Source organism: Calonectris borealis, chromosome 3 (genome assembly GCF_964195595.1).
Source record: "Calonectris borealis chromosome 3, bCalBor7.hap1.2, whole genome shotgun sequence".
Lineage (NCBI taxonomy): Eukaryota > Metazoa > Chordata > Aves > Procellariiformes > Procellariidae > Calonectris > Calonectris borealis.
The window spans coordinates 81,769,748-81,797,578 of record NC_134314.1 but is presented as its reverse complement, the minus strand read 5'-3'; the positions used below and the strand labels follow the sequence as shown (position 1 = coordinate 81,797,578).

The window sequence follows — 27,831 nt, the reverse complement described above, 5'->3', positions numbered from 1 at the left end:
AAACATTTTTTCTACATTTAAAATTACAATATAGTGTTAAGTCCAAAATTGCAAGTGAGCAAACATTTTCAAAAAATTTTGCAGATGCTGACTAAGTTTAACATAACTTCCCTGAAAGCTCTGTTACTAAGTTGTTTCTAGGGATCACATTTAATTTCTCAGTGGAGAAGAAAAAGTATGGTAAACAGATTAAACTCTATTCCTCTGTTTTCCTACTATAAAGTCCATATATTAATTAGCTATGTACTAGTGTAATTCATTGTACTTGGATCCTTCGATTTTAAACACAAATACCTAGAAAATTAACCTGTTAAATACCTATTGATACCCTATTTACTAACTATTAAAATAACTAACAGCATAACTCAATTTTGTAAAACTACTAAATAAACATAGTAATGAGTAAAAACAGTTTAAGCTATTCTGAGATGGAATCTTGAAAATGAGATGCTTGAATTACAATGCTCAGAAAGCTTACTTTACTGATCATTATTTTTAGAATATTTATGTAAGATACTCTATTAGTTTAGTCTCCTGCCCTTCCAAGAAAAAATTCACAGGACATTATTAAGTTCATCTACACACCACATTTCAGAAGCACAGAAACAAGAAACAGACCATTTTTTACTCTCCCTGTGAAGTGAGATTAACCTCATACAAATCTTCAAATTGATCCTGGTGCTACCACAAAATTACAGGTGGCTTATATATGAAGAAAAAAAGTATTCTTATGGCAATTAATACAACATAACATCCTCCCTCGATATAGCTTGACAAGTCAGAGATACATAACAAGCTAAGAAACAACAACTATTTTCCACTGGGAGATTCAGGTCATCAAAACACAGGAAGGGAGGTTAACTTGAAGGCAACAGGGGAAAGTTTTGAAACTGTTATTCACCTATTCACAACCTCAGAAGAGAAAGAGGCCAAAATCTTTCCTCACTATTCTCTTCAGAGGGATTTATTCTGGCTCACACTACTACCACGGCACTACTGTGAATTTCAACAGGGTAAGACAAGGAAGCGCTCTACAAAATAGCCCGATACAAAAATTTCAACTGCATTATATGAATCTTTTGTTGGTTTTTAGCACAGCAGAAGGCATTATGCATCAGTGCATGAAGCGCTTACATAAGCAGCAAAATGATGCAACTTTGGAAAGTACCTGCCCATAGCATGCATAAGTCAATTCCAACAACATACTGTCTGCTTCATAGAGTGATGCGGTGTAAGACCAGCTTCATGATTCATGCACTTTTATGTCAACAGTGGAAGAGCAGACAATATCTGATCTGCTGTAAGCTTTGTGGGGAAGTTACAAAATTTTGTGAACAACTTTGAATTAGTAGAATGACTGCTGACAAGTAGTATACATTGATTAATATTACGTGTTTGGATGCAACACTCAGATTTATAAGTTCATAGAACCACAACACAAATGAATCACACAAAGACATCTAATTCAAACAGCACTTTAGAAACTTACATAATAGTACCTGTAAGTGCACCTATAAACAAATTGTTTCAACACTTCCTGATTATGCTTGACTTCTTTATGCTTTTACTGAATGACTGCCACAACTGACTTGATAAAATAATGATACTCTCAATATTAAGTGCAACACTATACGCAATAACGTCTTTGACAGAAATAAATCCTACAGTTTTGCTATTTTCCATATTGCCTTCATCTCATTGCTTCATTTTTTTTACACAGATCTAACACTTGATCAGCAGCAGAACAAATTTGTGATGATTTCAGAAAAAAATCGATAGGAGGCTGGACTTCATCTGTTACAACGAATCAAATAATGAAACTGGAATCACACTGGTTTTGTTATTTTGGAGCCTGTGCACTAGAAACCAATGGATAGTAACAGGAGTGGTTAATTCACCTCGCTATCAGTAAAAAGTACTTTTAAAACTCTAACATGGACTGTTCAAAGTAACAGAGAATTTATTGGAAATATAAGTAAGATTTTCAGAGTGAAGACACGATAAGGTTCCAACCATTTCTAACCCTTTCCCCCTTACTTTTAAGTAAACCCACAACTTAAATAGCCATTGAATGTGCAGTCTGTGCTGTACACTGCTAATACTTTGAATGCAATCTCAAGCTATGAGGTTGAAAATACTCTTGTATAATTAGATGTGCAAGAAGAACTTATTTAGATGGTTTTACTGCAATAACCATCTAGGAACCTGCTTTTCCACATGTGGATTCAAGAAGATAGGAAAGGAAAAAGCCAGATTTGCACAGAGTATATAAAAATTTTAAAAAGAACTCCTGAATAATTACAAAATACAGTGATCCAAAAGGTCTTCCCTACAGTGGGCCACATTAGGTAACAAGACATTTTTTCTGGTTAGGTTTATGTTATGTTTATGTTCTCCCCCAAGTAGTAATACCAAACTTTATTTAATGTCGTGATTTTCATACAACTTATATCCCAAAATACTATCCTCCTCAGGAAAAAAGAATGAAGCAATGTTGCAAGACAGGATTCACCATTACAAATTTTCCATCAGCTGGAAGTCTGGAAGCCAAGTCAGGAAGAAACCCAAAACTAATTCACTCACCCCTAGGACTGCAATCACTAGAGAATGTCCTTTCTATTTTATGTTTTTTTACGTGATTAACAAATGTAAGTATTCACATGAACTGTAGCACATTAAAAGCCTATATATTTACCATGACCCTCAGTTCCTGTATCTGAAAAAACTTAATGCAGAAGAATTTTCCCAAAAAATATTTATCCCAAAGTTACTATGAGCATTTTATGTTACTCAATTATTCCAGCCCATACCTGCAAACCTGCCAGTTGAGCAGCTGACTTCCCTTTGAGGCAGAGAATGAGTGCCACAAATGCATTTAAATCCTCCAGAGAGAGGCTACTGACCTAAAACAGATGAAAAAATAACACATTATCTGAAGACTCTAAAGAGGAACTTTCTGAAAATTGGCTCCCCTTGCTCAAGCACATCAAACTTAAATTAATGACCTCATGAAGTTATGACCACCATGAATGCATTGTCTAGGAAAAGACACTTAAAGGGAACAAAATACTTACTTTCACAACGTGAATGAAGTGCATACCCCAATACCCATGTATAGTGTATATATGTGGATTTCCACACACCAAACAAAATGCCCACCCTTCATGTATTCCCTTCTCCTTTTTCCTTGGAGTTTCTTAATAACAGGAAATTTCTTCATCTCCATAACACTAAACATCATAGTAAAAAAATGAGATTTAAATAAAATATAAATTGCTTCATAATCAAGACCGAGAATAAAAACCACCTCAATAAGCCACAGATGTGATGACCTTTAGAATTTCTTTCAAATGCTTACATGGTTATCTGCTGGAAACTTTAAAAATAATCTAAAATATTTCAATTATCTATTTTAACCTAAATTTCAGGATTTAATAAAACATATTTGGATTCTTTTAGTTTTTTAGGTTACATATTAAAGTGGGAAGAACTCAAAACTATATAAAAACTAAATCTAAAATGTTCAGGTGGGCAAACATAAAGGAAAATTCTAAATTCATGTAAAAGTTCACTCTAATACTTCTATCAGAAAAGGGAGAATGGGGGCATTTACTGTTGTGAAAAAGTATTCTGAGATTCTACAAAGGCACGTGGTCACCTGAGGAGAAAGACGGTGCTTCTAGACCAGCTGGGCTGATTCCCTGACAGCACCAGTCCAGTTCTGATGACTTGCTTCCTCTTATAAGAACACTATAGATTATACATGTGCACCAAGACCAAATATCTGTTACAAATGTTGAAGCTATAAAGAGCGCTCTAAGTGAGATCCATAAAACATTACAATTCTTTATCAATTGGAACTCAAGGGAAGGTTTCTCTTGCAAGAAATGTGCATTGTGGGCTTACAGTACAGTTAAAAGGCTGCCTAAAACTCTGCATTGCCTTCTTTTAACAGCTTGATTTGCAGGGAATGTTGTGTATATCCGATTTCAATCCGTTAAGAGTTTCTATTAAGGCTATTAAAAATGAAAAAGTGACAGAAAAAATGGAGAGAAATATTAACAAAAAAGTATTGATGTAAATCAATAGAAAAAGAAAAAAAAACACTAGGAAGTCGTCTATAATTACTTCATTCATTTATTTGCTTAGGAGAGGTAATCCATTCTTTCCTCCTCAAGATAAAAATTACCCAACCACTACCAAGAATTTCTTTTTTTTTTTTTTTAAATCAGGCCTTGCTGCTCATCCTACTGTAAAATACTTTGCCCTCTATGACTCTGTTAAAACTTGCATAAAGCACAAGAATGCGAGGGGTATCAGAAAAGTTTTAAGCTTTCAAAATGCTCCTTGGTATTCATTAACTCCACCTGGCTGCTAGGATCTGATAACAGCCCTGCTTTACCCTGTATTTCAAATCAGGTGTCACCTTTGTGTAGATGGCAACAAGAGAGGTTTACTAAACCTGCACATTTTATACATTGCAGTAACAGAAAGTGACTTTCATCTACAAAACAATTCTTAATATTTGTACAATTCTGTCCTAAGAAAAGTAAGTCAAAGATTGCTTGCAAGTACAACAGCAAGGAAATGTCCCCAACAGGGCAGATCAGCCAAAATGCTTACAAATGTCAAAACACTTCTTTAGAGAAATATTTTATTCAGTAACTGAACTTGGTGAGTTATCACACTTCCATTGTCAGATTTCTTCCAAAACTGTAAGAGCTTGAAAGAGAAATTTCCCCTTTCTTTGGAGGCTCCACGGTTTTATATTTGAACTCATTCACTCCTTTCCCTAACTTTAAAGACAGACCTATTATTTTGTATTTTTTTCACTATTTTTGTTCTTAATTTGGAGGATATTTGAAAAGTACCCTCACTGAAAAGATTACTCTTCAAATTGACACTTTCTTTATATAGTTAAGATTTGCTTATCAGAAATTTTTTCTCACTTTAAAAAAAAAGTGTCTGAAGTTTTCACTAAATACTTGCACATAAATTTTGAGGAAGCCAGATGGGTTGGTCAGTATGCTGGTTCCTGCAAAAAACTAAGTTTTAAGTTAAATTAAATGGTAAGTAACAAAATTTTTAAGAAGTTTATTTCTCCCTCATATGAGCTGAAGGAAATGATGTTAGCCTGCTTCAAGGCAACCTACAATTGCTCAACTTAAACCACCTTTGGGGTAACAATCCACTTTCCCTCTCTAATATAAAGATAAGACTAAAGTGTAAAGTCAAGGCAAGCATTAGGCCACAGTTAGACAAGCATTGTTTTCTCAGCTATAAAACAAATGGAAGCAGTATGGCCAGCTCAAAGCATGGTTACTGACCCTCTTGCTCTCATGTTTTCCTCTCAAACACCCCAAGAAAATAAATGGACAGTATCAGAGAACTAACCAAAGTTTAAAACAACTCAGAAATGAAAAACATTTCAATTCAAATCAATTCCCTAGTCTGGTTCACAGGGTAGATTGTATCAGTGCAACTCAGGGCAGAAGAGAATCAGGAAAACGGGACAGGTGCTGAGAAACTGGCACTGCCGTGAAAAACCTTCCATCAAACTAAGCCCTTTGCATGGTCTCTCTGCTATTATTCTTGTGGAAAACATGAGCTGCAAAACTGTTTTCATCTCTGTTTTTAACATTAGCCATTGGATAATAAGTTCTGAAAACCATATTCCTAACAAGCATTTTTTTTTTCATTTCATTAATATGCTGTGATCAAGGCTCAGTAAATCCACATTTCTGTAGGTGTTCTGTCCTGTTACTCTTCTTCTTAATCCCACTAAAGAAACCCTTCTCAAATAATTTAGTAAACATGCTATGAAAGGGTGTGCAGGATAGCAGAATAAAGAAGTGAAACAGTGAAAACAGATAAATAAACGAAATGGTGATTTCGTATCCAAATATGAAAAACAAAGTATGTTTAAAGCTAAGTACATGATGTGTATCTTGCTGAATTGAAACTGCAAGGTATGAAATTATGTTTAATGAGTTTCACCTTCAAAAAACTTTCCATTTATATTCTGCTATACAAAAATTAAAGAAAAAAAAGAGCTATATGGATCATTCGTGTAATTCCCATGTGTACTTCCTCAATGCATCATCTAAGTTTGAACAAACACATATGAAGGGAAAAGGAAGGAAAAGTCAGGGAGAACTTGTTTTCATATATCATACAGCAGTATAAATCTGTTATAGAGGAAGTCTGAAAAAGCAAAACAAAAGACAAAATGCAGTTCAGTTTAAGTAAAAGTGCAACAGAGCTTATCAGATTAGATAAAGGCATTATAATTTTCTTATCCTTAGAGAGGAAAATCTGCTTGCGAGATCAGCATTTGAAAGGTGGCAAGTACAGACAATATATTAAATACCTAAGAGAAATGTAAATAATGAAGCAATATTGCATTTAATCTTGTGTTCCTTTTTATTACAATTAAGGTAGTCTCCAGGATGCCAAATGTTTAGAATTATAACAGAACTGTTACCTAATGATCACTTATTACTCAGAATTTAATGAGAAGAGCCGTATCCTCAGTTCTGGCTTGAAACTGAGTAGATTGACAAGATGGTGTGAAAAAGTAGTGAGAGCTGACTAAATATTTATATTGACTGTTTGCACAGTCTGCATAGTCACCTAAGGGAATGTCTTCTTTTGACGACACAAAGGAAACACAAAAAGAGAAGCTTTAATTTGCAAAGGTCCCAAAAAGCAGGGGAAATCCCTCAGTTTATACTCTCTCTGTTAAACTGCCCATGGGGTTTTGTCATGGGCATGAGAGAGTTATGATTAACTACTAAAAAAACTCAAGTGTTTCTTGAACAGGATGAAGCATGTTAAATAGCGTAATTAAAAATACTGTAATGCAGTAGTATTATATTTGATCAACTATGCCTACAGTAAAGATTAAGTGAAAAATCCAGCACAGGCTAGCAAGAAACAGTTTATTAGTCAATCATATCTATCAGGGTTGACAGCTGAAGAAAAAGCAACTGTTCCAGTTACCTGCATCATAAGATAGGCCAGCAAGCAGCAGAATGCTGCAACAGGTGCTTCTATAGCTTGGAGCAATTCCATCCCATCCTGAAGGTGAAAGCATGCCAGAAATGTATTATACCGTTGCTTTTCCACGTCAGGTCCTTTGGCAAACCACAGTGTTTTCAAATTAGGTGTTCCACCTACAAAAGAAATCTATTATTTTATCTTGGCAGCAACAAGATAAAACATGCCCACCTCATTACAATCTGAAAAGAAACAACTGATCTGCTCTTGGCACTTGCAAGGACCACAGAGTTGAAAATAAAATGTATTTGACAAAACTTAGCATTTGAAAAAAAAAATTAAGGCCTGTAACTTAAACAAATTGTACTGAATACAGGCATGTTTAAGCAGAGTGGACTGAAATGACCTCAAGTTGCACCAAGGGAGGTTTAGATTGGACATTAGGAAAAATTTCTTCACTGAAAGAGTGGTTAAACATTGGAACAGGTTGCCCAGGGAAGTGGTTGAGTCACCATCCCTGGAAGTATTTAAGACGTGTAGATGAGGTTCTTAGGGACATGGTTTGGTGCGCATGGTGGTGCTGGGTTGATGGTTGGACTCCATGATCTTAGAGGTCTTTTCCAACCCTAATGATTCTATGATTCTATGAATTCAATTGTTACAACAATATAGACAACTTGGAGACATCAGGCTTTTACCCTTTGCAAGAACAAAGTTTGCCTGCAAGTGTGTGCTTTCCCTTGGGGATCCATAGCATTAGATGAGGTTAGCCTCATCATAAAATAGTGATTCAGCAGAAAACAATCATATCTGTTTCTTCTCTCTCTCCTAGAGCTAGCTATCCTTGAAGGATCCTCGCATTGCCTCCCTTATAACCACCTGTTTTAATGAACAAACTGGTCACTTATGCCATTTGCTGGCAAACATGCATTCTCCACAAAACACTGTGCTGGTATGACTCCTCTGCAGTAGGTTCCAGTTTGGGAACAAAAATCAAGGCTATCTGGTATTTTGCACTCCCTAGGCTACTGTATGAAACACTGTTGCAAACACACACAAAAGAACTGTCATCAGTTATGTATAATGTATCTTTCAACACTTTCTATAGTATCATTCACCCTGGTCTCTAAATCCTTAATATTTACCCCAGGTTGCCATCTCCCAATTTGCGACACGTGTGAACTAATGTAAAATTTGCTCCCCGTTTAAATTACATTTAATCCATTATCAAAATAAACACTAAGGCACGTGAAATAACAGAACAGCTAACTGGTTATGCCTAAGAATCCCAATTAAAGACAGAATCCTCCCATAAAGTACTGCTGCTTCTGTAGCTAAATAAAACCAGGTGTGAATTGTAAAGGTGGACTCATTAATTACGCTACGTTTGGTAACAACTTTTCTTTTTTGTGTGACATGCAGCAGCTGTAGTTCAGTTAGGAACACTTGGTGATAATAAATGGTTAAAGTGACAAGGTGCTGAAATCTACATAGATGATGTTTATTTAACCAAGAAAGCCCATTAACCAAATGGTACTAATTCTTTGGAGAGGGGGAAACTAGAAGAGAAATCAGTATTTTCTTTCTTCATCTCCCTGATGGATGTTTCTTTTACTATTTTTAACACTAACTCTGCAATCAAAATTTTTAACCATGTAAAGAACTACCATCACACAATCTGCAAGTTTCTAACCTTATTTTGTAGGGAAATACATATACTAAGAAAAAATACCAGTTGCTTGATTGGAGTTGGAAATGCAGGTTAGTGATAACACAAATACTGCCAGTGAGCAGGCCAGTACAGACAGCACAATAAGACTCAGATTACTGGTTTTGATACTGGTAATTGCTGCCTTAAGAAAAAAAAGAACAGCAGAGACTGACTTCCAGGAAAAAAAGCAAAGATAACATGCATAAAACCAAAACAAAGCCAACTTTTCCTACCAAGGCTAAGCAACTTTAATGTGTGAGACAATTTTTACGTGGGTAAACTCAAATAGTTTTGATGGTTTCTGCCTTCCAGAAGGTTCTCAATCAGCTGCATATGAAGAGATACGCCAAGAATCAGTTAAAGAAAGGTACTCTTTCCATCTGTACAGTTTTTGAAAATTAATTGCATCCAGGGATATACCTAATAATAGAAATCCTTCTTTCTTCAGAGTAAAACCATGAAATACATCAATAATCAAGATTACATATCTATATTGAGAGAGCTCAACAAAAAAATTCAAGACATCTCTTCCATAAACAGTTTCTTTACTTTCAGAAATAACATCTACTTGCGCCTGGGAAAAAGAGGTACTGATGAATTACGAGTTATTTACTCTGGGAAAGAAAACTTGACACTATCTCCTTTCGGAACATACCAGCGAAAAGCGTTATTTTTCTGAAAGGATCTCTTCTACAAGTAATTAAATTCCATGTAATACCCAAGAGCAATCCATTATATTAACCCTTAAATGAAAGGTAAGTAAAACAAAGAAACAAATACACTGAAGTTTAATGACCCTCCCATCATGCATACAGTCAGCAACAGACCTAAGATTCATATACAGTAGACCCCCAAAACTGTTCTCTGCTCTAGTTACATCTTCACTACATATTTCACAGCAATCAGAAAACATTCCTGAAAGACAGAAATTTACTTGGATAGGGAGGAGAAATATTTTTCTTTCTGAACACATCTAAATATTTACTAAATTAAACTTAAAAAAATGCAAAATTAAGTAACAAAAGGGAAACAGAAGAAAACATACTTCGATATATATAACTGATACATCTTTACTGTATAGCTTAGTCATGAGAAAATTATCTATCCTACTGGGGTCACAGGAACCACAAGTTCCTATGAATTACAGAGAGATACTCAAACACTGCATATGCTTATGGTTATTCTCAACATGCACAAAACTGTGTGAAAACCGTATTCAATACTATGTAAACTGTAGTCCTTGGGAACTCCAAGAAGAAGAGCATCACAAAGACCTGCATGGAGGTCAAGAGGTACTACTTGCCTAAACACAAAAATGGACAACCAACAAGTTAAGAGAAAAAGCATTGATTGAATTATTTTTTTTCCTTTTTCCTTTTCACTCACACATTTAAAGACATTGTCATATAGAAAGCACCATGATAAACAAGAGCACTTCAAGGGAATACATAAATATTTATTTCATTTGTTTGAACTTCAATAACTGATTTATGAATATGCAATGCATGCAAAAGTTGTGGAATGCATTAACACTATGATATCCTTGAACTCAAGGCTTATACAAAGGTGATCCTCACATTCATACCAACTTAAAACATGTCATCATTGTGTATATAGACATAAATGTATTAATAATATTAAGTGTTCATGTATATTTGAAGTAATGACTATTGAAATTTCATTTTATAACACCAGTAATAGAACTTTAACACTTCATCATTTTACATGCTCATGTAAATACTGAGCAATAAAAATAAGTTTATAAAAATGTACTTGCTAGGAACATTCAACATTAACTTGTGAACAACTGTGGCCAATTTTAAAGATGCCATAAACCCAAATGCCAATTAAATCTGACCATTAAAGAAGCATTCCAGAGAAGCATTTTGAACATAAGCATATTCATGACATATTCTTGACAGATGCAATGATTAGAGTACTGAAAGTACATCCAAACTCCTGTGGTATGAAGCTACAACATCCTACACATTTTCAGAAATAAAATGAAAAGCAGAATCCATACATTTCCAGGAAAGACTTTAAAACTTCCTCTGTTCCATATAAACTCCACACATATCAAATAGATAGCTATGTTCACAAGATATGGATGTTAAACAGTATTTTCTTGGATCACAGATCTTCTAACAAAATTCATTTCTCAGAGACATTTTTTATCAATTTAAGTGCTGCTCTGTCAATGTGTGGGAAACATCATGATCACATTCATTCAACTGAAAAGAAACATTCCAGAAGGGAGAAAGAGAGTCAGAGAATGCGAGCAAGCACAGATGCTAATTCAGAAGACTGTCTCTCAAGAAAAATACATATACATAATACACACTATATTTTAAATATATTTTAAGCTATCGTCTTACAGCCTCTAGGATTCGATATTTTGTTTTTAAAAAAAAAGCTAACATTCAATCTATCACCTGCAAGCTTTTTAGATGCAAGACAGTTCTGCTGTTTTATACACACACAAAAAATCAGTGGAAATTCTACTTATTTTTAAGATCAATGCAAAATTTAAAATATTTATGGTTATGCGCATTACAGTTCAAGGTTAATATCAAATATTCTTTCTTCACACTTTTTAATCTAAATCAAATTCAATACAGTCAGGATTTCCCATATATTCTCAGTATACTTCTAAAGTAGTTGTGACGATGAGATTACCATTTTTCCAAAAAAGATAAAACAAAGAACCTTCCCAGATTAATTGCACCTGTGATTTTTCAAATAGTTTCTGATAAGGTTTTTTCTCATCTTTGAGTAACTTGATCTTGATTGACAGCTTTGAACTCTAACTTCCTATAACAACATCTTTAAATTTAGCTCTAAATATGATCCCTGTCTGAAAAATGTGATGTGCTGTTGAGAACCTTATTTGGTGAATTAGAAAGTCATGCTGTGGAAAATAAAAGATGCATGAGCGAATGTAAGGCATACAAATATGGACTGCAAAAATTTTAGAAAAATATTTGTTCGCTGAAGGAATGACAACAGAGCACTAAAAATAAACACTAGAAGTCCTCCTCCCCTTTTTTAATAGTCTGTTTGAACAGCCTTTCATTACTGAGTTAGTAAAGATTATGGCTGAGAAGATGCTGTTTTTATAAACTCCTCTTATGTGATTGCTATAAACGAACAAACACAGCGATTTTAAATCCTGTTTATTGTCATCATGAAGGTGGGTTCTAAGTGTAGCATGTTTGCAGAGCAGTAGAACCAGAGTACAGGAGATTAAGTGGATTCTTCTCCAGAAAGGGAGGGAGGTACTATACTATCTGGGAAGGAAAATTTCACAACAATAAATACCATATATTTGCCGTGCAAACTGAAATGTAACTACGTAGGTATGGTTTATACTTTGTTGAGTTTTGTTTGCTTGTTGTACAAATGCATGTTCCCAGACCATTGTATGCCGAAATAAAACAGTTGTACAGGACAGACCAATCAATTTTTACCCTGCATATTCATATCCATTTGGAAAATTTCACAGTAATTTTGTGCTATCATCAAGTCAATTAGATAATCACTCTCCTAATATTATATCGGGGTACTGGATAGTGAAACTACTGTATATCAAATGAAACCTTGTTTGTACTTTGCCTATGTAACTCATTTCTTTCCAAACAGTTCTCTTCAAAGTGATTTTGAAAAGGCTGATATCTAAAAAGCAACTGTTTTTCCTTCATCCTTGAATTTGAAGACTCTCATTAAATATACGAGTTTCAAATATGAAGATAAACGTACAATCTTAGGATATCTTAAAAGAAGATTTACTATAACCCTAGCAAATCAAATACAAGTAGGTTCTAAAGCAATCCCTAACAAAAAAAAAAAACAGTGCATGTATTTCAACTTCTTCTGAATCTGGATTTAGACCAGATCAGAACAAGGACTGCTACAGAAAGCTCTGGGTACTGAGGGAAGAAGTGCTGGTAATTACTCTCAAAAAGTCGAGTAGATAATAATTTTTCTTAACAAGATTATCAATGGTATTGTATATCAATGGAACTAATTAATTTCATGTGAAAGACTAAAAAAACTCTGAGCTCCTGATCCACATGATAGCAGATGACTAGACAGAGAGAGAGCGAGCTGTGAGACTAAAGATAAATGGGTTACAACTACAATAGCATAGACAAATGAACAATTAGAACAATTTTCCCTCTGAAATAACAAAATTGGTACAGTACACTGTTTACTTCCTATCCTAAACTTGTATTGCATGATACAATTTAGTGATAAAGAGACGAGTGACATATACAGTGCCCAATCTTTTCACTAAAGTATATGATACTTCGTCGTAAATGTCACACATTCTTCACAACACTAATTTCATTAAGAGTGTTCATGAATGTGTCCTTTACCTAAGGACAGAAGATAAGAACACACAAAACACTTGACGCTTAAGACAGTAGAAATAGCTTCACAGAAACAGATAGCCTAATTATTTTTTTATTGAAAGCTGGATTCTCTTTTTGGGTTGTCACAGGTGATCTAAAAATAGCCCTTTTTATATTCTCTGCCAGTCTCGTTAACACATTCTCTCAAACAGCTTAATAGAAGAATTTTAATATGGCCCTACACACAACTTATCCTGGCCTCAGAGCAGTATTTAGAACCTCTAAGAAACTGTTTGCGTTTTAGAACTGATGTTTGAAATAGCACTGGGTTTAACAAGACATAGTAATAACATGTAGCTCAAAGCTGAATCCTATTATAATTATACAGGGTAATTAAAAGCAATTACAGGTATGCAGCATTTCTACTTTAGCTCCACAGTCATTTTAGATTCCATATGAAACGTGTGATGATGGATTGTCTAACCTGATTTTAGTGATGTCATTATTTCAGTTCAGATTTAAACACATTTTTATTCTACCTGGAATAGAAGGTTGTACAGGTTGTATCAGCTCTGGCTGCTGGAGAGGATTTCCAAAATAGACAAACCACTCTTTTACCAAAGGATAGGCTCCACCTAAAAAAGACAGAATTGGATCAGTAAGTCAAATGCAAGTACTGACACTAGTGTAAAAGTTGGAAGCAGTGGTGATCAGGATTCTAAAGTAATAGAAGGCACTTCATAATGACTTGTTTGCTCAGCTTCTTTAAAACAAACCAAGAAAAATTAGTTTTAGTATCTTTATGACAAATCATCAGAACAAATGAAGAGAGTTTGAATTATGTACTATAAACATGAGTTTGGAGTTGGGAACTGCAGCCAAAAATGTAAGTACAAGACTCTGTGGAAAGCATTCTAAAACGGCTTTCAGCCAATTTTAGGCCTTCCCATTCCAAGGCAGTTCAGGAAACTGTGGAGGCATCTGGCATAGCTTAGGGACCTACATGAGCTACCTCAGTCTCTCAGGGCTGTCACACTGCCACATATGCAGGCAGGCCTTAATATGATTCTCCTCCCAACTTGCCCTGACATTTCCTGTGTCAGAGTTTGAGACAAAATCTTTATAAGGAGGCCTTGATGGCTATTTGAAACCTGACAGCAATGGAGTCATCCCACTGTCAGATGCAGAGCTTTTACAGCCCATTGTTCCAGACCTTTTATCTAGTATAAAGGGATTTTTTAAGCATAATAGCTCAAGTGGCTTCCTACCCCCTAACCCCAACTCTGCCCCGCCCCCCAGTAAAGAGGAGGGTGCCTCTTAAATAAAAAATTTCACTACTTGAATTGTGCATCTAACTACTTGATGCTTTAAAAAAAAAAAACAAAAACAAATGAAAATACCCTTAGAAAAAACTCAAGCATTTAAGAATTTTTGAAATGCAGTCTACCCGATTGCCAATAGTCAGCTCGTAATCATTCCAACGCAAGTCTTCATAAAAAAAAACTAGAATCGTTATCGTTGTTATAAATGGTGCTTCTGCATTCTGCCCAGATTTTGCTTATGGTAACCATGTCATAGTGTCCTATATTTCCACTCTCTGTAGTCTGGTAAACTGTAAGAAGTAAACAGCTTTAGCTAGCCCTGGGCACTTGAAATAATATTTTCAAATCTTTTCCAGGCAAATCTCAAGGCTTTTTTTTTTCCTCCCTTCCCTTGTCCCTTTTCAGTTTCACAGAATTGCATCTCTAATTCCTTTCAGCTCTCACCCAGTCTTGAAGCCACTGTTCTTTAAAATTCCTGCCTTTTATCATCAATTCCAATCACCCTGCACTTTACTGCACAAGTATTTCTGATGCCACATTATGAACTGTAATCAAAAACTTCACCTAGCTTAAAACAAACCAAACAAATCTCTCCAACACTCCCCTCCACAACCCCAAAAGGTTTGGTCACATTAATTTTGTGATCTCGTTCATAGCTCAACGCTGCAAACAACTGTTGGCATGAATGAACGAGTAGCGTGCTATGGTGCAAGGGTAGAAATTCCTCAGATGGAGTTCTAGTGTCAGGGTAAGAGAGGGGGGAAAGAACACGACAAAATCTGTTTACAGCCCTGCTTCTTCTTCCTTCCTTACCCATGGACTTGCAGCACAAACTCCCAATAAAGGTGAGGGACTGAAGAACCAACAGCTGGACTATGAGAGACAGCATTACACCTGGCTTGCCATGCTTCACTGTTCAAAAACGGATGACATTAAGAATAAAATGAAAAATGCCTACACTGGGGGGAAAAAAAAAGCCTTAAACTGCACATTCCAGTAGCTGAATAGTCTCATATTTTGATGATAAATCATTGCCTATGATAATGCTATTTCATGAACACCATCCTCCAATTTAATATCCCAAAGTCATTTTCAGAAACGTTCTGATGTTTTAGCATTCTGTTTTAAGATTTATTATGTAAATTACTCTGCTTTATTCAATCTGTTCGGCTCATTCAGCCTCCCAAATTTTAGCCTGGCTTCTTAAGGAAGCAAGCCTAATACAATTAGGACATCTGTCTTATAATTAATTCATGGATGCACTGCTCTGTTTCAACTAAATCTAACAGAGGAGAAGAGATTCCAAATGTATTAAATTCCTAAACATTTTTGAAACTGATGACTCAGCTGACAGAGGGATTCTATTAGGGCACCAACTGAAAGAAAGGCAGGAAAGTCAAGTGACCTGTTGTACCCCAATGCACTGGATGGCAAATCAATACACAAGTAGCTATGGAAGAACTAGAGGTGAATAAAAAGATAGATGGGATCTGGGGAGAGCAGGAGGCAATAGGGAACATACTTGAGAACACCATATATTGCAGGAGGGAGTTGGAAGGACATAGGGAAAAGTTAAGAGGATGCTAGGAAGGAGCACGGAAATATAAAAGCTTTGCTGAGGGGAAGCTGGCGGGGAGAGTCACTCTTTTTGAATTCCACAACTCACAGAACAACGTATCAAAATGTCTCTCAATTCCAAATGCCAGTGAAATACTGTTTTTACATCACCCATTGAGCTGAAGCACAGTAAAAAGAGAAGTCAATAGGAAACCTCTAGTTTTGTTCTTTTAACGTATGTGAATGTTGGTACAGGACATAGCACCGCATCAGCTGAGTGCTTTTCACTATTATAGTCTATTACTAACAGAAGTATATTACTGTTCACATAAGTAGCCAAATAAATATAGCTGAAAGGCAGGTCCTGCAAACTGACAGCACATTAATGTACCAAGAACAAAATGGAGACATGATTACTAAATGCCAACCCTCCCTGCATGGAAATATCTCTGGAAAAAAACAGTAATTTTTTAAACCTTTTTCCTCACAGTGCACATACAGAATATCACCAGTGAAATTCAAAAAATAGCAGTTCCTTTGTTTAAATAGATTCTGAACGACCTGTGGAAGCCCTGCTTAGGCAGTCTTAGGAAAATTTCAACTATGTGCATAACACCAGAACACGAGACAATTGGAAACACTGTTATGTGTGCTCTTCTACACCTGCAACAATGCCAGCCCTCCTGAGAGGTCACTGGTGATAACTGGCAAAAATTCTGCTAGCGGACTGGTTTTGACAGTGTCAAAGTGAGGGTCAGTCTGGCCTGCTAATGTTAGAACTGGGAGTGATGCCAGGACTTCCAGGAGCTGGCCAGGGCTTAGGCTACATTACATAACCTCCTAATTGGCAACAGTCACGCAGGTGCAGGTATGTCCATGGACTGCGCTAGTGCCAAAACCTGCCGGCTTTGTTCTGAACCCTTTGCACACAAAATAAAGAGCTTGGCTGGCCTATCAAGGTGCATTATTTACTGTTATTGTCCCCTCCTTCTTGAATTTTTACAATAGTACTGTTTTTCTAGGAAAGATGCTAAAAGTTGACAATTTATATATCACTATATGCAATATTCCACTTAACGATCAGAAATAGCTCAATTAATTATAAAGATACCTTTAAAATACACAGGCAACAAATGCCATGCTATCAGGATCACCATCAACTGCCTGTTTATTTTGTTAGGGTCAAAAATAAGGCTGTGATTCCAGTAACATTTCTGTGAGCAAAGGTATGCACATGCTTACTGCGTACCAAACCATGCCAAAGCAATTCTTCCAGCAGCACTGCTAACTTTTTCAGGCAACTACTGATTTGCTCATTCCCACTCCCTGCCATTCCCTCAGGCTGTTTCACCACAGCTGACACAAAGAGTCAGATGGGAAACAGAACCAGGTTAGTTACCTGACTGCAAGAAAGGGAGGGAAGAGAGAGATGGGCTATTTTCAGTTTCTCAAACTAGGCCACCATGCAGCTGCACAAACAGCTGCACCAGCACAACTGAAAAGTTGCACAGGGACTGATATCAGTGGCTGTGCAAGAGAATTACTTAAACTGGCACTGACACCAAAAGAAACGCTTATCACACTATGGCTTCAGGCAAAGTGGCATGGTCTCGGCAGGTGATTTCAAAGGATATGACAACATCCAGCTCCTATGGATTCTTGGGTCTCTTAGGCACCCTTGGGAATCTCAACCTAGACATTCAAAACTAAGTTTCTTGTTTCAGGGTAGAGGAAACAGTTTACATTATTTTTAACCTGTTCTTACTAAAACTGTCACCACTGCTTTTACTAAATGTTGGCTGTTTTGCTAGCCCTATTTAACAGTAAATAAGCAGATTTGCAAACTGCAAAGAGGTCAGTTTCCAAGACAGGAATCTTGTAATTGAGGGATCTTAAGCAGTAAAAAGAGGATCACTAACACATACATCTCCACTGCAAACTGGAACATTGTGTAGAGTTAGTCAAGTTAGCTTCAAAAGAGCTACATCAGCAACTGTATCACAATGGCAGCAGACTCCACATGGACTAATTTAATTGGTTGACTTCTTCCAATAAGCTCCTTTTTAATGCTAATCCAAAGTAATTCTACATTATACTACAACCTACATACCGTGTAGGTTACTTCTTCCCATCCTATCCCTCATCGAATTACAAAAAACAGGCATCTTGACCTCATCTGAGGGAAAGTGGCAAAGGATTCTACTTTGTAAAGAACAAAACTTCTTTGAAGGTCTAGCAGCAAATTCATACAAAATAATGCTGACATTTACTTATGAATTCCCATACAGACTCTTGACCTAGAAGCAACTATACACTGGAATAAAAAAAAACAACCCATGAACTACTAGGAAGTGACATGGTTAAAGCAGTTAGAGGTAGATACATGCACTAAAAATACAGATTTAATAGGGGTGCCCATGCAGACACACTCTACCTCTCTTTCTAGAAGGGTTAAGGATTGAGGGTGCACTATGATTTACTTTAGAAATCTATCTCTGAAATTTGAAGCATGAACTGAGAAATAATACGTTATCTGTGGTTTTATTCTAAAATCACTTTCTTAAGAGAAGACCTCTTTCACATTCAAATTTCATTTTCAATAACATTCTAAATTAATGTTTCTGTATTTCAATTCTAATCTTCTTCACCTGAGTACTACAAACAGTCTAACACAAATGCAAATCTGCCTACTACCCTGCCATCTTGCAGCAACAATTGTTAATTAGAAGTTTTGGTCTGGGTGTTTCTGAAGACATCAGTGAATATCCTGCTGCTTAGAGGAATAAACAAAACCCAACCAAGTTATAATTGTCTACAAAATTTAGAGGCAGTAGGCTGAAAAATGACAAATGACAGATGTGCATGATTACTGCTGAGATTTTTCTTACTCTCTCCAAATGACTATGTAAACTCTGATTCAGTTTTTCCTATTTTTTTTTCCTATTATGGCACAACTTCAACCTCTAGTTGCTGAAGGAAGTCAGGTACTTAATTACCTTTCTGTGCCTTTCTAAGCACATAGTCTGAATATTAGGTTTGATGGCAGTGCACTTTCATCAATAAAATGTAAAGTGATTACCAAGGAGAAGTCAACATATTAAAAAGAATAAAAGTTCAGTACATTTTTAATTTTCAACTCACTGCCTAAAAGACACTGTAAAGATAACTAATGAAAGTCTTAAGAACATAAAATTTGTCCAAGGATGTGAATAAAGAATTCTCTGTCTTAAAGCCGAAGAATGGAAGCACAGATATATATACCTGCTACAGAATCTGTTTATACCACTTAGATAAAAAAATCGTATTTTCTTGCACTTTGATAAAAGAACTAATAATCACTGGCATGACTACTTGCATTTCTATTACTGTGGTAACTATATTTGACTATCCACTGTTCTTAAAATTGCAGACTTAAAATCAACAGAAGTTAAACTGTAACACTCCATTACTGTTTTGCAGAAGTGTATTACAACTCACTAATTCATCAGGAGCTACGCTTATCAAAGCAACGTAAGGTTTCATATCCTCTCAAATTTTAAAAATCTTCTAAATGTCATTGTTTTGCTCAATCTTTCGATCATTAACAATTTTCACAACTTCCCATTTAACAAGGAAAAAAACCCCAATTTTAAAAAATCTCTTTAAAAGCACTAAAATTGAACAGCATGTAGAAAACTGCAATTTCATTGTCACATTTTCTCTTGATTCCTTAAGTACACTTCAGCTGCCCACAGTTTTTATCCTAAATGCCCTGCTGATGCAGCCTCTGAAACAATGAATTCAAGATTTCATATTTCAAAATTGAAAGTATACTTGAATAATGGTGTAAGTAGTTTAATCCTTACCTTTTCCAGGTTCCAACAAGACAGAATAAATATGCTGACGAGCAGGGCGGTAGATAAGTGCCTGACCAGGAATCTCTGTATCACATTCATCTTCCAAAGAGTTGCTGCACTCAATCTCTCCATTACTCAGGATATTGAAGATTGTATAATTTTCAGATTGGATATGCTGTTCTTTAGCTAACTGTTCAAAGAAGGAAGAAGGCTAATATTACCTCCAAAATTAAGAAGAATCAAAAAGTAACAAAATGTATTCACTGTTTGAGGAAATAGTACTTTCTCTATTAGTGGAAATGGAGGGAATGGCCAGGGAGGGAACAGGTGCTTTTTCAAGTAACACCAGTATAGTATATTTTCAGACATCTATCTTTTTGTGGACAGGAATCCCCAGGAAACCCATCATTGCTTTCGTAGCCCCGCCTTGAATTCTTAAAACTTAGGGGTTTTAATGACAGTTTTTTAGAGAGTAATTATTCTTAAAATGAATTCTGAATTCAGACATAGAAAATTGAGCTGCCCTCCTTTAGTCACCTGAAAACGTATCTTCCCTCTTTAAATAGTGAGTGAAGGCATAGCAAAACCCAAACTTTTAATTTTATTGCAAGAGGAACTACATAAGACAGCTCCATTTCTTTCCTGAGCTGACTTTGCGTAGTGTACATTGTGGTGAAATTAGGATACTTAACTACACCATGCTTTTACTTTGCAATAACTCTTCGCCTAGAAAAGAAATACAACCTACTCTAGTGAGGAAAACCAGGTCTGCAGGCTGTTGCTGAAAAGCAGAATCACAGCATCACCCAGGCCGCATATTAACCACTCACTGGATGCAGATACATCTGCCTCAGCAGCTGGCTACAAGCAGCCTCAGTACCAACAGAGACCGCAGGTCTGGAGCAGCTTAGGTGCAGAAGCAACAAAGCTGCTCTCAGGCAGTGCAGAACCTCAACCAGTAACACTTGTAACCTGGACTGGCCAAGTGCAGAGCCAGACAGACCTTCTACTTCACAACCTCAGACCAAAACTATGGGAGTGTTCAAACAGCTGAGCGGAGCCAATTATTTCCATGGGGTGCCACTAATAAATTCTCCTGGACCCATGCCATCTAGTGAGCAGGCACTGAAGTTTCTCTGCTCTGCATTATCCCTGCATGTGTCACGCTATCTGTATTATTTGGGTTGTGCCATCCACGCAGTTATCTCAGCCTCTTTCACTGGGAATTACCAGGTCACTGGCCAGAGCCAAATTCACCATTTCTGCAGAATTCAACTATCTGCAAACCTGGGAATTCAGCAGGTCAAAGCTGCAGTCAATCACTGGGTCATTACTGATCAAAACTAATTCTACTGAAATGTCATACTTTCAGAAGAAATTCTCACATGAGCATAAAATCAATCATAGGCTTCCGTGTACAATGCCAATCAACAGAGCATTTGCTTATAGCAATAAATTAATGGTTGCCCTGGAAGAAATGCTTCAGTATTCCTAATATATGTAAACAATGTAATCCCCCAAATCTACTTTTTATAAAACAAAAACAAAGAGTTAAGTATTTGTAAGCATGATTTGAATGAAGCATTGAACTATTTCATACAAACCACTGTCACAGATATGAGATAATTTGAAAATACTAGTTTCTTTCAATTTGCCAATAATTTACACATCCTTATGGACTGAAAAGATACAAGCTGATTGAAAAAGTATTGCTGTGTTCAATGATGTATCTTGAAAAATATTTCTGATTTACACCTACAGTCAGCTAGAAAGTTACGCTCTTCTTTTCTGAGAGAAGCAGCAACATGAGGCTATGTCCTCAAGGTTGGAACTAAGCTGTGTATGTCATTTACGTGCAGTTCAGATTCTGTGAAAGGTAAGCAGAATTACATATGGGTTTCAAAATATGAAGCAAAGCACACACATTACATATACAAATACTTAAAGACCTGTAACAAAAACAAGAGAAAAGTTAACATATCTACAACTTTGACTGTAATTTCCTTGGCCCACGGACTGGCTTAACATAGGATTTATGCAGCAACAGTGAGGCATTCTTCAACGGAGTTTCTAAACATTATTATTTTATTACAGCAGTAGCTCAGCATGACGCTAGAGAACTGCAACCCTTCAAATGAAAGATCTAGCCAAGAAATAATGACCACTTGTCATAAAGACCGCATGGTACATTCTCTTAAGGAGAAGGATATTACCACTATTGTCCTGGCCATAATCCAACCTAGATAATTACATTCTGGCTAATTTTTCCTTGCACTTCAAGCATAAACAGTATTTTTCAACACTTTATTAGGATGTAGGGTGGTTGTTTTTTTTAAATAACATCTTTTATTTAAATACCACAGTCAAAAGTGACATGTATTGTATCTATGTGTGGTTAATTAAAAAAACCAAACATATCTGCAGTTTAGCTGAAATGAGCATTGCATAGGTTACAATGTAGTTTTTAAATGGTTTAGAGTCTTTTTAGAAAAGAAAAATGTAAATTATAGGATTATTTTAGAGTAATATGAGGAAAAACAGTTTTAAAGAAAATGCTGAAGATAAGAGACCAAAACAGTAAGACACTCTATTTGAGGTCTATAGGTACTGAACAAAATAGGGAGTAACAGAATTGTACTCTAGACTTACTACTATTGCATAAACTCTGATCAAGGTAGCTCAGTTTTCTATTAGCCAGGTCGGCTACCCTAGCTAATACATCCAGTCTCTCAGGGTGACCCAATGTACCATTTCTCACCCAACACCAGCGCATCTCTGCCCATGTGGGAAGCCATAAGTGAAACTTGCTAGTGCAGCCCTGCCCTTTAGGGATTAACAAACCACTCAAAGTGCTTTTGGTTCCTTCAGAGACAATGAATCTGAAGGATAATTAACCTGATCCAAAAATCATGAAATACAGATTTATAGGAAGTTTCCTCATCTCCTCCACAAGAGCAATTTCAATTTCTGCGTTCTTAGCACAGCTCCCTTTGATACCTTGACTGCATGTGCCAGGCACAGCCAAGCAGACCACTAACCAGCTGTAGCTGACCTGAGGGTTCTCAAAGCAAAAAGCAAGTCATTACATCATGCAATGCACGGGAATTACATCTCTATGCCCAGCTACAGACCTATACAGGAGCTGCTCCCCATTAATTGGCCTGCCTGACACTTCAAAAAGAGAGGAACCACTTTTAATTAAATGTGCTGCATCTGCCCTCATCATGATGCATGTAATAGTCCTAATCATGGCTGTACTCAACAGACAAAAGATTTCACTCAAGCAAATTTAAATCAGTAGGTTAGGTGTACTCATTACCAACTTCCACTACGTAGTCATAGCAATAAAGTGACCATTAAGCTTTAAAAAACAAGGTACCTGAAAGATTTCCTTATCTTGACACATGGCTGATTGTTGTTGAGGGGTGAACATTTGGCAATTTGTCACGTTGGGAGGAATCCACGGGGACTGCTGCCCGGGCAAAAGATAGGACTCCACTCCTCTGTAAAGTAATGTCTTGTCTGACCCCAAAGGTAGCATCTCTTCCAAGTGTTTCAGGCTGCTGTACGAGCATGGAACTTTTGAGATATAATCTGCTACAGCTAGAAGTATGTTTGTTCTTCTGTTGTAGCTGTTACTCTTGTGGGGACTGGTGACTAAACATCTATGCCAAAAGCCTTCCAACAAGCTTTCTGGAACAACATCATTGCCAAGCAAGCAAGCAAAGAGAGGGAGGTGTGTCAAACTAAGACCCAATGCACGGCAAAGATCTTCTCGAGAGTACATAACAGTGACCAGTCTGTCCAAACAGAGCTTCTCAATGGAAAAGTAGGGGCATGTATTATAGATGAGGTAGTCACTATCTTGCCCGAGAATTCCTATGCAGTTATGTTGCAAACCGTATGCAGCCACCTCGAAGTCTGCCTCTTGCAATGTGCATACTGTTTTTTGACCAAGTGACTTCAGGGCAAAACGTGTAAAAGTAGGCAAAGCTGAAGGAACAACGAACATTCCTCTCCCTGGTTGTTTCCTGTGAGTCTTGATAAACTGAAATATTCTGGCTATTTCCTTGTTATTCTGCAACCTCCGTTTGATCCACTCATCTCTCTTTTTCTCTTCTACCACTCCGTCAAAGTAAAACACCAACTTGATACCAGCTGCCATAAATGCTTTAATAAAATCCTCTAAAATGGCAAGGTACTCCCGCCACTGGCCACCGCACACCCAGGATTCTGGTGTGTACCAGTATCTAACACAACTCATGGCATCTACTACGATAACAGGTGGGAAATCAGGATGATTGATGCGATGTTCTTCTGCCATTTCTCTCAGATCTACCGTTCTGCATGCATCAGGGCAAACTCTGGCCACAAATCCCTGCAAACCTTTAATGCCCATGGCTGATCTCTGAAACTCACAGCAGTCTGAAAGAAGAAAAATAAAAACAACATTCTAAAATGCAATACTGAGAAACGTCATGAAATTCTACAATCAAAAAAAAAGCAGCTTGGAAACTGAACTGTTATTTTTCTGCTTTTCCTGATAGCTGCTTGTGTTGTCCTGGCCTTTAAACAGTTTGAACCAGTTTTCTTCTCATCAACAAACTGGACATAAATGCCCATTCACTTTGCCTTCCACTTCTGCTTTTTATATCAGCGAAAACTGTAAATATCAAAAGGTTTTCATTAATAGGTTAAAGTATGGAAAAGTACGCATTGCTAGAAAAACAAGTATAGATGTAATTAAAAGCTTTATAACATCTTAGCTGACAGTGTACAACACAGGAATTAATGGCATGATTTTCACACTAAAAGTATACGAACATCTCTAATTGAAGTCAGTGGAAAAAATGCTGAATAATTTTGGAAATCAGTCTTGTACTTTGATTGTGCAAATGGCTCAGTTACCATCTGAGTTTATAGACAGTAGTCCATTGATACAGCACCAGTTGCAATACCTCTCCTTTTGCAACGGTTTTGGTAGTATCAGTTCTGCTTTGAATCAGAAATTCAATCCATTTTACCATCCTGTCATTTGAAGACATAACTTTCAAGACCTGTTTAAAGAATTAGAGGTTTACCTATATTTTGTGAATCTACAAATCTGACTATCATTAATAGTGAAGTTAATATATTAAATGGGATTTCTGACATGCATAGCAGTTTTGAACCAATCTATTTTAAAAGACACATGTGCAAACATTAGCTAGACGTTAAATAATTAAAAATGGAATACGCCTATTTTCAGTTTAGGAAATACCAAAAGATTGAAGAAGAGAGTCTCCAAATTCTGTGGCAGAACTTAACAGCATTTCAAATGAACCAATTTACATGTTCCATAGCGAGAGTTGTGGGATAAAATTAAAACCATTGATGACCTCCGTTTTTATTTCGAGAAATCTCAATGCAAAGAAGTTTGGCACAGCCTCTACAATAGATGTGCTCTTTTCTCTACCTCAGCACCATTTTATTTTAAATGACCTTCCAATGAAAAACGGAGGTAACAAGCTCCATCAAGCTTTGTTTTCTTTCTTATTCTCAGAAAATCTGTTTTGTTTTTATTTTGATTTTACTCAAAAGTCAAATCCCTTCTCAGTTAAACAGTGAAGAAATTCACTATGTTTTAATTAAACAGGTACAATTTTTCCTGTTTTTCACACTGCTGATTTCTGACATTTCAATTACAGACTGTATCAGGAGTGTTACATGCTTATGGTACACAAAAAGAAAAAAAGGAAGTTGAATTCACAAAGTATTGTGAATTGACAGCTTTTAAAGGTATTCCTGAGTCCTCGGAGTTTAAATATCTAATACCCTCCAGATGCAGTTTTTGAATACCATCCTCTTTAATCATGGAATAGTTTGGGTTGGAAGGGACCTTTAAAGGTCATCTAGTCCAACCCCCCTGCAATGAGCAGGGACATCTTCAACTAGAGCAGGTTGCTCAGAGCCCCATCCAACCTGACCTTAAATGTTTCCAAGGATGGGGCATCTACCACCTCTCTGGGCAACTTGTTCCAGTGTTTTACCACCCTCATTGTAAAAAATTTCTTCCTTATATAATGCAATATGTAATACATACGAAATAAAGCTGAGAGCATACAGTAGACCTCATTGTTATAAAATAACAATATATAAAAAATATCGTACGAATTTGTATGAATCTGCTTCGTTGCTGCACATGGATACAAGGTAGGGCACTGCTCTCTCTACGATGCTACTTCCAGCGTTACCTGGGTGCCATTAAGGCTCCAGCCATTTGTTTTTCCAGGAAAGCTGCACGTCTGATTCCAAACAGTTTGAGCACTTGTAGGTTATTGGTTTTTATTACTTTCCATGGAACCTAGCAATGGGTGTGAAGGTCTTGATCTTTCAATCACTAACACATGCGGTCAGACTAAATGATCTGAGGTCACTGCACATATGCCGTATGCCATGGCAGGTCTTACTTCTGCAAAAATGCATTGCGTCCAAGCAAGTTTTAGTTATGATTCAGTACAGATTCTGTCCATAGTGGCTACAGACCTAGAGCAAGAAGTGTGGTAAACACCTTACTAGCTATACTATACTGTAATAAATGGAAAGAAACATTTTCCCACTTCCTCACACCTGTATTTGAAGTAGTCCTCTTGCTTAACAATTTAAGCAAGTCTATGATACAGAGATTATCAGAAAAATTTCCATTACCAGTGCTAGTTTAGCTTAATCAATAGCAAATTCACACCCAAACACATAAGTCAGCACCTTCGCCACTACTAGCATTTTAAATATCACTATCAAACACATTCACTGAAAGCATAATAAAGAATTTATATTCTGTCAACCATCCTGTTTCACTACTAAACAGTAACAGTCATGTTAAGGAAATCACTCCCTAATCCATCACATTAGCAGAAAAGAGAACAAGTAAAATCTACTGACTCGAGAAGTACTTCCATCAGAGGCACCTCAATGAAGTTGGCAGAATCAGGCCTAAAATGTTTTATGTTGTAATGCTAAGTTTCCCAAGAATGGAAAACATGCACATTCTGTGCAACAGTTTAAGGCTGGATGCTCATTTCTAACGTTACTTGTGTGAAATGGAGATCTCAGGTTCCATAGGATCTCAACTGCACTACTATCAAGTGCGTGAATCTGCAGGTGGAAAAACAAAGTTTTCTCCACAAACTGAAATAATAAAAAATGTTGTTGCCCTCCAGTTTTATACAGACACAAAAATTCAGAGGTGACCCCTACAACAGCTGGTACCACTAAACTTCATCTTGTCAGCAAGCAACTACCACGATACAAATTTGATTTTGCCCGTAGTAACGTGCAGCATTGCAAAGGCTTGCGAGCAGAAATGTTCACAGCAATCGCTCCAGCCCTCTCAAGAGCCCTCTAGCCGAGGCCCGCAGCACAAGGGATGAGGAGCAAAGTTCTCCACTTCCGACGTGCAGCAGCGCACAGACAGGCCCGCAGCCCCCCACTGCCTTGAAGGGCCGGAGGCACAACAGCGGGAGGCCGCAGGCAGGCAGGCAGGCGAAAGGCCGGCGGTATCTGCCCGCCGCTGAGGGGAGGGCCGAAGCCTGCATCGGGCGAGGTGTGAGGACCTCGGGAGGCCGTGCGGCACCCGGGCCGCGCTGCGAGCAAGAACCAGGGCTCCAGTCGCTCTCACCCCCGACAAGCCCCCCGCCCCCGCGCAGCGTGCCCGTTAAACGGCCTCCCGCCCCCTCCTAACGGCACCCCGGCACTGACCCGACCCTGCGCTTCCGCTTCCCGCGGCGGCGGGGCTGCGCATGCGCCCGGCCGCCGGGGCGGGGCGGGCCGGCCGGGTGAGGGGACGGGGCAGTCGCCGTCCCGGTCCCTGCCCTGCCCTGCCCTGCCCTGCCCTGCGCTGCCCGCTGGTAGCGCCGTCCCTGCCTGCCCTGCCGGGGACAGCAGGCTGCAGCGGGCCCCTTCGCATGACAGCGGCGGGGGGCGAGGGGGGGCCGGGCTGGTTTGAACGGCGGCTGTCCGCGCCCGCGGCCTGGTGTCCCTCGGCTTTGTACGGCCACAATGGGGCCGGAGGGGCC

General features: G+C 37.5%; 1 protein-coding gene across 6 annotated transcripts in view; it reads right to left on the bottom strand.

Moving 5' to 3' along the window:
• Positions 1–27,544, bottom strand: part of FAM120B (family with sequence similarity 120 member B) — a 61,064-nt gene extending 33,520 nt beyond the window's left edge. For 5 of the 6 annotated variants that reach the window (XR_012673066.1, XR_012673067.1, XM_075146361.1 and 2 more), the window contains exons 1-6: positions 27,515–27,544; positions 23,157–24,202; positions 19,787–19,967; positions 13,602–13,697; positions 7,003–7,175; positions 2,811–2,903 (exon numbers count right to left, since the gene is read on the bottom strand). Coding sequence is in view for 4 of the 6 variants with exons in the window: in XM_075146361.1 (XP_075002462.1) it covers positions 2,811–2,903; positions 7,003–7,175; positions 13,602–13,697; positions 19,787–19,967; positions 23,157–24,176 (1,563 nt within the window). In the remaining 2 variants the exon portion in view is untranslated. The remainder of the gene's footprint in view (positions 1–2,810; positions 2,904–7,002; positions 7,176–13,601; positions 13,698–19,786; positions 19,968–23,156; positions 24,203–27,514) is intronic. The other variant, XM_075146362.1, reaches the window with a different exon arrangement.
• Between the last annotated feature and the right edge of the window lie 287 nt (positions 27,545–27,831).